The 12,023-nt window shown below is 37.2% G+C and overlaps 1 protein-coding gene across 3 annotated transcripts in view; it reads left to right on the top strand.

Moving 5' to 3' along the window:
- LOC149323691 (kelch domain-containing protein 3-like) overlaps positions 1 to 12,023 on the top strand; it is an 81,932-nt gene that overhangs the window by 5,486 nt on the left and 64,423 nt on the right. Inside the window, exons 1-5 of one of the 3 annotated variants that reach the window (XM_089512058.1) lie at positions 739 to 1,174; positions 1,574 to 1,645; positions 2,720 to 2,792; positions 3,162 to 3,204; positions 5,479 to 5,557. In XM_089512058.1, the coding sequence (XP_089368184.1) occupies positions 1,584 to 1,645; positions 2,720 to 2,792; positions 3,162 to 3,204; positions 5,479 to 5,557 (257 nt within the window). In that variant the 5' untranslated portion in view covers positions 739 to 1,174; positions 1,574 to 1,583. The other 2 variants (XM_089512067.1, XM_089512076.1) reach the window with 2 other exon arrangements.

Here is a 12,023-nt window from a genome sequence, read left to right on the forward strand (position 1 = left end):
GGAGTCTTCCTGAGAGTTTGGAGAGTTTCTGCCAGTCCAACCAGACCATACTGGCTAACAAATAGGACCATTTCTACTGCATTTGCTCAGACTTTTTCCCCCTCTTGTCACCATGTTCTCCATATGTCCTTAGTAACTCCTATGCAGAAAGTATATAGAAATAGGCTTTCTAGACATATATTTTTCTAACTTCCAGATCCAAAACTGTACTTAGGCATGGAGGAATTACCCTCACCTACTCCAGTGTCAGCTTCTGGCTGTGAATATGAAAGCTAACAAAGTCTTGTGATCTTTGCCACAGGAATTAAGGTTACTTCTTCAAAGAAGTTGGTTGAAGAGGTGGGAAGTGGTATAGCAGGGATATGAATTACATGTCTCTCCAGATGCTGTTAGGTTGCAACTTATTGTTGCTCTAGCCAGCATACCCAGTGATGAGGATGAAGAGTGATGGGAATTCAAGTTCAACAATATCTGAAGGACTGTACAGTTCTTTCCGTTTCTCTATACACACACACACATGCATGCATACACACAAGGCTTTACAAAGATGAGAAATTTGTTGAGCCAGCAGAGGTAAGCCAGTTTACAGTGCAGCGCTATGTACGTCTGTACAGAAGTAAGCTACATGGGCAATGTGACCTATTACTAGAGCACAAACTTGGTTGCTTGGCTTAGCTACTTAGTGCAATCCTATGCATATTTACTGAAATTGTAAGCCCCATTGAGTTCAGTAGGGCTTAACCTCCAGTAAATGTTTACAGGGTTCCAGTCTTAAATAATAAAAAAAAAAACAGTCCTGTTACTCTGCCTTTTAAGAAATTTAGCAGTTTTCCTAGCACAGTGATAAAGCAATAAAATTATGTGGGTTGGATGTACACTATGAGAAGTATCTATTACGTTACCATGACTTCAAGTAACCCGGAAATAATGCGGAATCAGAAAGGCAACAGTGAGGTGTGCGTTTCTCTCTGTGTACTTTGGTATCATAGCAACTGCTATGAAGGTAGGTAAAGAGTGAGATAAAGCTGGTGAATAAATTAGACTAGGAATTAATATTTGACGGCTTAGTGAGCTTGCAGGGACACTGTTTCCTGAGCTATTAATGAAAGAGAGGCACACAGGTGAGTGAACATGGCAAGGAGAAAAGAAGAGGGAGAACCAGTCCTGACTCATGGTTTGTTATTATTTCAACATTTTTTCACAAACTAATTTGCAAGCAATGTAACAGATCTGTTATGACAGTAATTTTCTGTAAACATGCTAATATTGATTAAAGAAAGTGCAATGTAAATTGTCCTCCCCAATTACTTTTTTTTAACTGCAGTTCTTCTTCACCTTCCAAACCTAATTTGAAAGGTTTGGGACAGGTCTCTCAAGTGGATTTCCAGATGGAAAGATAAATCAACAATGCTTCCCACATACTTTTATGGGAGCTGTGTTTTCCATTTGCACATTAAGCTGTTGGGATCCCAGAAGTAGTATCCATCTGTAAATCATTTAAAAAAATTTTTTTACTATATATTGTCAAGGCAATTCATACATTTTGTTTTCTGCACACAATCTTTTTTTTTAGTAGTTTCAAGATGGCATTAGCAAGTGGACACTGGATCCAAAAAGAAGTGATTGGAGATGCTCCAAATCCTAGGTATGTCATAATAGAGGGTAAAAAGCTGACTTTTTTTCTCACACACTTATTTGTTCATTTTATTTGCATTTATTTTAGTAAAGCATAATAGTGAATAGTCAACACACTTGTGGGGTTTTTTCCTAGAGAACATCAAGTTTTTTTAAAAAAAACTCCTTTGCTTCTTGCATTACAGCTTGTCATCAAATATGAATGGGATATACTTCAAATGTGATATATACTAAGTTTCTGATAATTTAGTAGAATAAAAATCTAATAAGACAACCATATTGTCATTATTGTCATTTATTTACCTACTTGCAGGCAGAAGGAGACGTCAAATTAATTTTTCTACCTGTTATCACTGAAATATCCTTAAATATGACAACACTGTATCAATATGTCAGATCTTTTCTGGCTGATGGCCCTATCTTGCCACTTTACTTTATCTAGTCTAGTCTGGGGAGGGAGGACTGAAACGCTCCCTATCCCTGTTTCTAGCTTTCTGGAGTTGAGGGCAATTGTATGCATATTTACTCAGAAGTTTTAATGGGCTTCATCTCTACATAAGGCATTGAACTGGAATCATTATCATTTTTGTTTCTCAGTTTTGTGGGCAAGAGTGAAAGTGATGAAGCTCCCCTGGAAGTGTAAAGGCCCCGTTAATAAGTTTGTCTTCATTGCAGCAGTTACATCTATTTCCTTTACTGCTAGAACCAAATAGAGTGTTTTGATGGGCTTAGAAAGGATTATACAAAGGAAGTTAGAGATTTATATTACTTTGAAAGATTTTATTAATTTTATGTTAACTTATGGATTCTCAATGGATCCACTGTGATCCTAGTGCTTATTCTAACAGGCCATTTCTGGTGGTGCAATGGATCAAAGTGTAATAATCCTGTTGGACTCAGACTATTGTTTGAGATTGGGACAGCTTTAGGTCATCCAAAATACACCAAACTCTCTGATGTGTATTAGCTATATACACTAGTAAATGCACTAGTACGGTACTCTTCTTTTCAAAATAAGGACTGAAAGAGTATATTATTGGCACATCTGAAAGTTATTTACTGTTATTTCCATGTTATTCTTTAGACATGGACATGCATTGGCTATGGCAGGAAATATAGCATTCATGTTTGGCGGCTGTTCCTTTTATAATACTTCTGTAAGTACTATCAGTTTTGTTTGTTATCTCCTGTTAATTTGATTACCATTTAGTGTTTATAGCTAGTGTAGTATAATAAGTGGCATGTCACATCTGCATTTCCTGTTTGCTTTAAATCTTCTCATTTCCACTGTGCACAAGTATTTACTTAAGAATTATTGCATTCTATTCATTGTCACCCAGTGTGCATCTCAGAGACATGTTCATTTCTCTCTGGATAACTGTTCAGCTATTATTTCTAGCAGTGGCCACCTGAGATAACTAAAACTTGAATTTAATTTTTAAGTTTTTTTTTTTTTATCTAAATGACAATACTGATGCCCTGTAAATAAAAATATCAACTTCAATCTCTCTTTCTTTCTCTCCCAGGATGATCAGCCAACCTATTTTAATGACTTCTACATGTTGACAAGTGAGAAACCATTAATCTTTTCTAGCAGGCAGCTTGTTCATGGGTTTATTCCTCCCACTGGAGTTGCACATATTTCACTATAACAGGCCACTCATTGGTAATGCAAAAGAGGTTTATCACTATAATTTGGGGAAAGTGTATCATAAACAATACAAAGAGTAACAAAAATTCCTGTGGCATTTTATTGACAAACAAATGTATTAGATAATGACAGCGCTGCTTCTTGGTTTTGCTGCAAAGGACTAATACATCTACTCCCTTTGGAAACTATTAATACAGAAAATGAGAAGAGAAAGGCTGGAAGTTAGTTGCTTGTGCATTATCCCCCACACTGGCCCTGGTCTAAATAGGTTGTAGAAAATCCATTTCAGTCTTCTGAAGATATAAATGTATCCACTATGGCCTAAATAAATGTCATCATGTCTGGAGCCCCACTCACACAGTTACATCAGACTGCCCTATTGGATAAGCAGGATTCTTTGTCATGTGACCAATGAAAACATGAAAACCTCAGACACACTTTTCAAATGTTCAACAATATGTGTGATGGAGGTGTACAATTGTAATGATGCAGTTATATCCAAACCAATACTTTTTTTTTCATCCATTTCCATAAGTGTTTCCTGACTAATAAATTCCAGACATCATTTTATGAATGTGCATTTTAATCATTATTTTTATATTTTAATGTTTAAGTTTATTGTAATCTGAAATCTTTGATATGGGATGTTTTATGTAGCCTATTAAAATTGATCAGCCAATAGATCAATCAATGGGAAGCCTAGAAAAATGCATGTGTGAGGTCTTACTTGCTGATTTTGTGTGAGTGATAAAAACAATAGAGGCATTGCTTGAAGCATATGCCTACTTCTGTTGGGAACAAAGCTGGAAAGAGAATTTTCACTGTTAATCAGATCTTCACACAGTATAATTAATAGTCTTCATATAATATTTCCTGAAGACACAATCATTTAATTTGTTTTCTATCTCATCTCTGAGTTTAAGGTGAAACCATTTGGAAGCTGTGCCATGGTCACTAGCTCTAGGCTGCTACCATATTACACAATTAATGTAGTTTGGCACCAGTTTAACTGTCATGGCTCCATCCTATGGAACTCTGGGATGTGTACTCTTGTGGCACCAGAGAAGGCTAAATATCTCACAAAACTACAAATTTTAGAATTGAGCCACGACAATTAAAGCAGTGTCAAACTGTATTAATTCTTCAGTGTAGATGCAGCCCCAGCTGTCCTTAAAAAGAGTAGTCTGGCTGGCTTCACAGATACCTGTGTCATCACCCTCCCAGGTTTCTTTCATAGAGAGAGGGAAAATCATTTGCCAAGTAGCTGATGGCAGTGGAAGTGTCACTTTTTGATTGTTAACCTGGGATGGAGATTATTCATGACAGAGACTTAAAACAGACTGGCTGGGATCCAATAGTCTGCTTGCAAAGCATAAATCTGTGCCAGCATACTTAGGCTAGTCACCAAGAAGGAAGTGCTCCTTCCTGCCTAGTTCCCTCTCCTGATGTGAAACAGCATCTGGGGAGCTCCCAAGTGCAGCTCCAACACTTTAGCTTTCAGTTGGCTGTGGGGATGCACCTGGATTCATTCTGCCTCCCCTTCCTCAACCAGAGAGGAAGGAAGAGTCTTGTTCCAGTGTAAGCCTACTCCTTTTTCTCTAGGTACTTAAGGGCAGCCAGAGAGGACATCCCCTACAGCTAATAAATTACCAGGAGGATATAGTGGTACTCCTGAGGGAGCCCCAGCTGCTGTTGCACACCCAGGGCAAGAGGCAGTGGCACAAGGAGCTGTTGGATATCTCCTTCTGTGATGTGTTTAAAAGTATGTACACTGCTATAACTGTTAAGGACTGAAGAAAACAATCCTCATTGGTATAACAGGGATTACACCAGCATCTGTCACTTACAGGATTCTGGGCTTACAGTATAACTCTTTGAGAATCGTTGTGAAATATCATATGTTTCATTCTAATAATGTTTCAAAATACAGTCAGGCTCTATGGAAAGGGGTTTTTTTAAGTTTTAAAAGTTTTTTAAGGAATAAATTATTCACAATAAGAATAAATTTAATTGTGGATCTGTAATGTGAGAAGAAAAGTCATAGGAATGACAGTTAAAAGCAGCCATGAATGATCAAGGTGTTGTATCTATTTTTACAAAAACCTTTGTATTCATTTACTAATACCAGTCCCATGTGTCTATTTGTCTTTGCTTATGCACCCATGATAATCTCAAAATGTCCTCATTTTCAGTTACCCCTACTGATCTGGCTTGGGAAAAGATACCACAGGATGGACATATTCCTTGTCCAAGACAAGGGCACTCACTTTGGTAAGCAATTGCTTTCATAAAATGCATACTCTCAAGCTGGCATCAGAAGCAGTCCACAAAATTGTGGGTTATCTCTTACATTTCCCAAACTGAGTCAGGAAACTATTTAGATTTTGCTACACTGACTCCTTGGTTTATTATTATTATTATTATTATTATTATTAAACACAAGATTAATCCTTTTTCATTAAAGTTCTTTGTTCTTCAAAAACTTTTGGTTATTTTTTTAAAAATGGAGTAACATGATTTATGTTTTTAATTATTTATTTTTATTAGTTTTCCATTACAAAGAAACATCATAATATTTCATATCTTCATCTATACATAAGCTTCCTTGACTTCCAAATCTTACATTTTCTTGTCTAAATTTATCCCCAACATATATGTCATTACTTGTCATAATATAAGGCTTAGTGAGACGGTCCTATATCTTTCTCTTTTTCCATGTATTTGTAATTACTAGCTTATATGCTCTTTAAAGTAGTTATTTGCTAATAAATCTTTACATATTTGATTTTATCCCCCATATATTTTTTAAATATTTTGAGATGGGTTTCACAATAGTTTGTTGATTTTTTTGTTGTTCCAAACGGTTATTATGCCCATTTCTTTTAATTCTAAGATCTTTCCTATCCATTCCTCTATCATAGGTATTTTTTCTAGTTTCCAGTACTTAGCCAATATAATTCTGGCTGCAGTTACTAGATATAGGACCATTCTCCAGTGTGCCTTCTCTTTGTCTGGTCTTAGAACAAAAGTCATATTAAGAAGATATAACTCAGGAATATATGGGAATTTTAAGTCTAAAATCTGTTGCATTGCTTTGGCCCAGTATTTTTTAACTTTTTAACTAAAGTTCTTTGTTCTTCAAAAACTTTTGAGTATTTTTTTTTTAAAAGGTGAAGTAACAGGATTTATATGTTATATATGTTATGGAAGGAGGAACCAACGACACATTCATGATGGCTAAGGCATTGATTGGCTCTGTCATCTGAGTCCATCCACAATGAAGCTGTGAAAGAACCATCTATCCCAGTTGCACTTATTTTCCCCTACATCAAGGGACCTTGACTGATATGGTTATCAGTCAGCGTTAGTTGCTTGACCAACTGTTAACAGGCCAAACAAAGTACTGTATATGAACCTAATTGAATACAGTGCTGGATTAGTGCACAGCCATATTACCAGAATCTTCTAAAAGGTTAAGATTATGATTCTCTTAAACTAATGCACATTTTAGTGATGCTATGAGGCCACAAATGACATTTCTTAGGGACTCTGCTGAGACCCTGGAAAAGTTTGGTTTTTTTGGACCACAACTCCCAGAAGTCCCCAGCCTTTGTGCCAAGTCCCAAACTCTTGTCTCAGCATATCTTAATCCAGCCCTTATTATATTGTTGTTCTGTGCCTTCAAGTCATCCTGTGGATTTCCATGGCTGAGTGGGATTTGAACCCTGGTTGCCTAGAGTCCTAGCCCAATGCTCAAATCAGAAAATCAGAAAAAAAGCAGCCACTTTGCAGAATTGTACATCACGCTGATTCTCCTGATTATATACTTGAACTATGTATTTCTTTTTCAGCGGTTATTTCCTTGTACAATCACACATGAGTCATCTGCTTCTCACTATGTATTCCTCATTGTTTTCAGCTCTTTGCAAGAAACTAGGCTACTTGGTGTGTCTTTTTTTAGCATGGATTCTCATGTCCTCTTCTTCAACTACTTCTTTCATATTTGCCCACATTTCCTATGCTTCATCTATTCTTACTTCAGTCTTTGTATCTGCTTTGTTTTTTAATCTTATTTGCTAACCAGTTTTTTTCTGCTTGCTCTTTCTCCTTACTCACTACTGAGTTATTTCCTCCTTTCCATTTTCTAGTGTGTTTGAACTTGTTAGTTATTTCAACCCAATTTTGTTTTTGATTGAGTTGTGTCATTTCTTGAACCCTCTTTCCTTTGTCTATGGGAGTTTTATAAAATGCACTCACTACATTAATCTAGTACCTATACCAACATTATTCTAACCTTCATCTTATAAAACTTGATCACATTCTGACTTCATAAAATGGACTTTTGTTTGGAAGGAAAGGAATTTGGGACTGGTGATATCATTTGTTTTCCATTTTTGCCAATGAAATAGTTTTCCTGCTAATTCCAGTTTTATTTTATGAAAAGCAAGTTTGTGAGTGCCCAAGTACTGGTGGTGGGCAGGAACTGTTTGTTTTCAGCTAAATTTACATTTTAGTTCCATCCCTTCCTTCCTTGAAAAAGTAGCTAGTGCTGTGCATGAATTGCACTTTAATTTCTTATCCTATTTTTGGGCAGAGAAATAGGGACTTTTTGTATTATTATGGATCATGGTATTGTGGGGATACATATACAGAGACTGAAAGAGAGAGAGTATGGGAAATATATAGAAAAAAATGTGCAATTATTTTCCCCACAGGACATGTGTGAAAGAGATAACAACACAGCTCACACTTTGCTCCCCACCCCCACCCCAAATATATTTTGAAAAGTGTCAGAGCACCCTCAGTCCTGGATCTTCTGGTCTTGATGAAATTACATTCTGCATGAAGATCCCCTTGGTCAGTACAGGGATAGGGCTAGGTCCATAGGTTCAGAATATTTCTATCATGGTAGAGCAGAAGTGTATCAACACTGCACAGTTATAGCACTTTGATGGCATTTTAACTACCATTCCTCTTTCCTATGGCATCCTAGGACTTTGTGATACTTGTGGCAGAGAATCCCAAGCACCTCATGAAACAATAAATGTCAAGATCCCATAGGATGGATCTATAACAGAGTGGTATGAAAGTGCTATAATGGTAATGTGAACACAGCCCTGGTCATTTTATACCAAACTTTTACCAGCTCCATTGGTTACCAATTCATTTCTAGGTTCAGTTCAAGGTGTTGATTTGAATCTTTAAATGTTTTGAAATCAAATTATCTCAAGGAACGTCTATGTCCTTCTAAACCTGTTTGATAATTTTGTTCCATCACTGGGCTCCTTCTACATGCCCTTCCAACATCAGATGCATAATGGGAAGGTATCAGAATGAGGACATTTTGGTTTTGCAGCAGGTTTGGTATGCTTGCTTAAAAATGGTACACTTACCACCTTCACTGCTTGTTTTTAAATGAGCAGATGATTTTATTTCAATGCAATATTGCAGAACATTATTTTCAGAAGATATACCGTATTTCTGACTGCTTTTAAAGACATTATTTGGGGTTTCATCTTTGAACATTTATAAACTGTCCTGTTAATGTTTTGCTTTCAGTGGCTTTATCTTTTAATATTTATAAGCTGCCTTGTTAATATTTTAGGAAGGGTGATATAGAAATTCTAGGAATGAATGGATGGATGAATAAACATGCAAAATATATGTTCAGTAGATGGACCTTTGGACTAAATATCATTACCATATATATATATTGTTGGTTTTCTGTTGGCATTCTTATATGGGCTATGCTTATGCAAAAACAGATCTTTTTGAGTTGGGGAGGGCTGCTCATGCTAACAATTAGAAGCAATGTTGCCTACAGTCTTCTATATCAATGTGAGCAGTAGATCCACTGTGTGTTGTAATCTGGATTTCAATTGAGCTAGGGTTTAACACCTTGGTTAGCCCTTATAAAGTTAGCACTAAAACTGTGAGCAGATTCACCATGCCCCTTCAACTTGGAAGCCACCATCTGTCACTGTTCAGCTATTCTATCTTTTACTCTAACAGTATCACCATTTTTATTCTATAAGATTTTTAACATCTTTGCCTGATGAAGAAGCCAGTGAAGCTTTCAAAGCTTGCACAATGTATTTTATGCTTTGGAGCTGGCCGAAAACAGGTATTGTGGTTTGTGGAGAGTTACTCTCTCAGGCTGTTTGGAAATGAAGTTCCACCATGCTGCCTAGCCCTAAGCTCCAGCCGCTGACACAATCACTACACAACACAAGGCCATCTCTGCTTGCCTCTTTTCTTTTCATGTCTTCTGGCTCCTGTCAGGGGAAGTAGAGACGAATGGAAGAATAAGGTGGCAATGCTATACCTGTGCAGTAACAACTGGAGCCTACAGGGCAGGATGAGGCTCTCACCTCATGGTCCCTCTTGCCTCGTTTCCTGCTTCATTGCTACTGCTGCATTTTAATCTACCACTGGCCTACGATGAAGGAGAATCTGGGATTTATTGTTTCAACTGAGCCAGCCAGTTGGGACCTTTTATAGTCTCTTCAGTCTGGGATTTTCTAGGTTTTCCAGGACAAATGGCAGCCCTAGTTCTGCTTCTCTTTAGGAATCAACTTGATCACTTTAACTCTTATGTTTTTCTAAGTGGAATTGTTGTTATGTCTGGGTTTTGTTTTGTTGTTTCCCTTTCCACCACATCAGTTGCAGCAGAAAGACAGAAAGAGAAAGAGTGGGGTTCCAATCCTACTTAGGACTGCAACAGGTCATATTAGGGACTGGGAAAAAGAGAACTAGGTGCCTGATGGCCACATGTTATTTAGACTCCAAAGGTCTTGAAATGGGATTGGTGTATCATTTGCTCCTTGAAATGGCATCACAATGATTGGGTGCTACCAAACTACACAAGTGTGGAGCAAAGCTTAGAAAAGCTGCTTTCTGGGACTACAGCTCCCAGAATCCTCCAGATATTCTGGAAGATCCTGAAAGCACAAAGATGTATAGAAAACAAGCTATAGATTCAAGCTGAATATTCACCATGCAGAGACATAAAATGAAACAGAAGAACTTCAGCAATTATGTGTTTGCTTCAGGTACCAAACATCAGCTCATTAAGCAATAACTGGTATGCCTTTTAACTGATCCCATATCTTAATCACTTGGGTTCTCTGAAAGCTTGCTTAACACTGCCTCTGATTTATGCAGCTGGTTTCCACACTAGTGTTTGCCCATATGGAGACTGTATTAGCTGTATCACTTTTTCAAAAAATGATATGCTTGCAGGGTAGAAGTAGAAAAGGGGGTTCTATCCAAATAAGCTGTAAACTCCAACAGTGAAAAAGTTAATACTTACTTGTTATTTCCAAAGAGAAAGAATATGGCTGCCTTGGTAAACTTGAGCTTGTTTCAGAATTCTTTGTCTTCATTAACCTTGTACCACAGTGATTGTACATGGACATTCATGTTTTTCTGCCATTGTAAAGTTGACCTTTGGAGATTTACATCCTGGTTTTCTAAGGGCCTCTCTTAGGCCTAAAATGGCCCAGGAGAGTCCCTAAGCATGGCAAGATTGTCATGATACACATTTGCGGAGTGGATTGGAAAAAGCTGTAATTGGAACCACCACAAAGGTGTGCCCCTCTGAAGTCCCCTGGAGGCAAATGCGGCCCCTCAACTCCTGGCAGATGCCCACCCTGATCTATCAAGTTAGTGTAAGATGAACTGTATGGGTTTCAGTGATTAATGTAATACTGTTCTGATCCTAAAACCAGGCCTATTTGAGAGTGACAAAAGTAACTTTGGGGAACGATAACTCCCAGAGTCCCCCTATGGTCATAATTTTCTGGCAGTTGGAACCAAGGGTTCCAAGCTATGTCTGCAGCACAGTTTTGCTTCTTCTGACCCAAAAGGCGGCAGTGCCCAAGGAAGAAGCTACATAAGGCCAGACAGATCTTGGTACCAGTTCAGGGTTTGCCAGACTGTGATGCTTTCATCCAAGCATTACAGCTTGAAGAGTTTGCTGTATGTTTATAAAAAAAAATAGTGGTAGCATTCCTCCATCCCCCACATACAAAAACACCCCTAAATTGATTTATAATTTTGCTAAATTATTTCTATTGACATTTTGATACAGGCAGTTTAAACAATTTGTAACACATTCCTAACCAGTAGCATTTGTTGGGGTTTGATCTCTAGTAAGTGCACTTGTAATTGCAGTCTTACTAAAACAATTACTGGTTTCTTCTAACTGATTTGAATTATAATGAAATTATTGATACTGGAATATATTCAAAATGAACTATTTCCTTTTTTCAAACATGAATAATGAAACATTTTTCTTGTCAAAAGGCACTGCAGATAGATTCCTGTGTAATATATTATTTTGTTCACACATTAAACTAAAATATAGGGGGAAAGTTTCCTGGCCTGGAGTGTGTTTTATTTTTGCATACTCTGGTGCTTGGAAATTTATTTTTCTTTGGTTTATTCTTTTCTCTTAATGTTTGAAAATCAAATGCATTCCCCTGCCAGCATTTAGCATGGTGCTAGCAAGAACATGTAAAGTTCTACAAAAATTAGTGAGTCAACAGCTGTGAAAGCCACATGGGGCATTTCATGCTGCCTCCCTCAAAGATGTCATCAAGCTCCAAACAACAATAGAATATGTGAATTTGGATTTGCAGATAGTTTATTAGAATATACATGTCATTGTATCCAAAAGGCACAGAATGGTTTCCACCATTTAAAGATATACTTATTTCTCTTTTGTGCATTTTCT

This window comes from Sceloporus occidentalis, unplaced genomic scaffold (genome assembly GCF_023333645.1).
Source record: "Sceloporus occidentalis isolate IW3139 unplaced genomic scaffold, rSceOcc1.0.p SCAF_1, whole genome shotgun sequence".
NCBI lineage: Eukaryota > Metazoa > Chordata > Lepidosauria > Squamata > Phrynosomatidae > Sceloporus > Sceloporus occidentalis.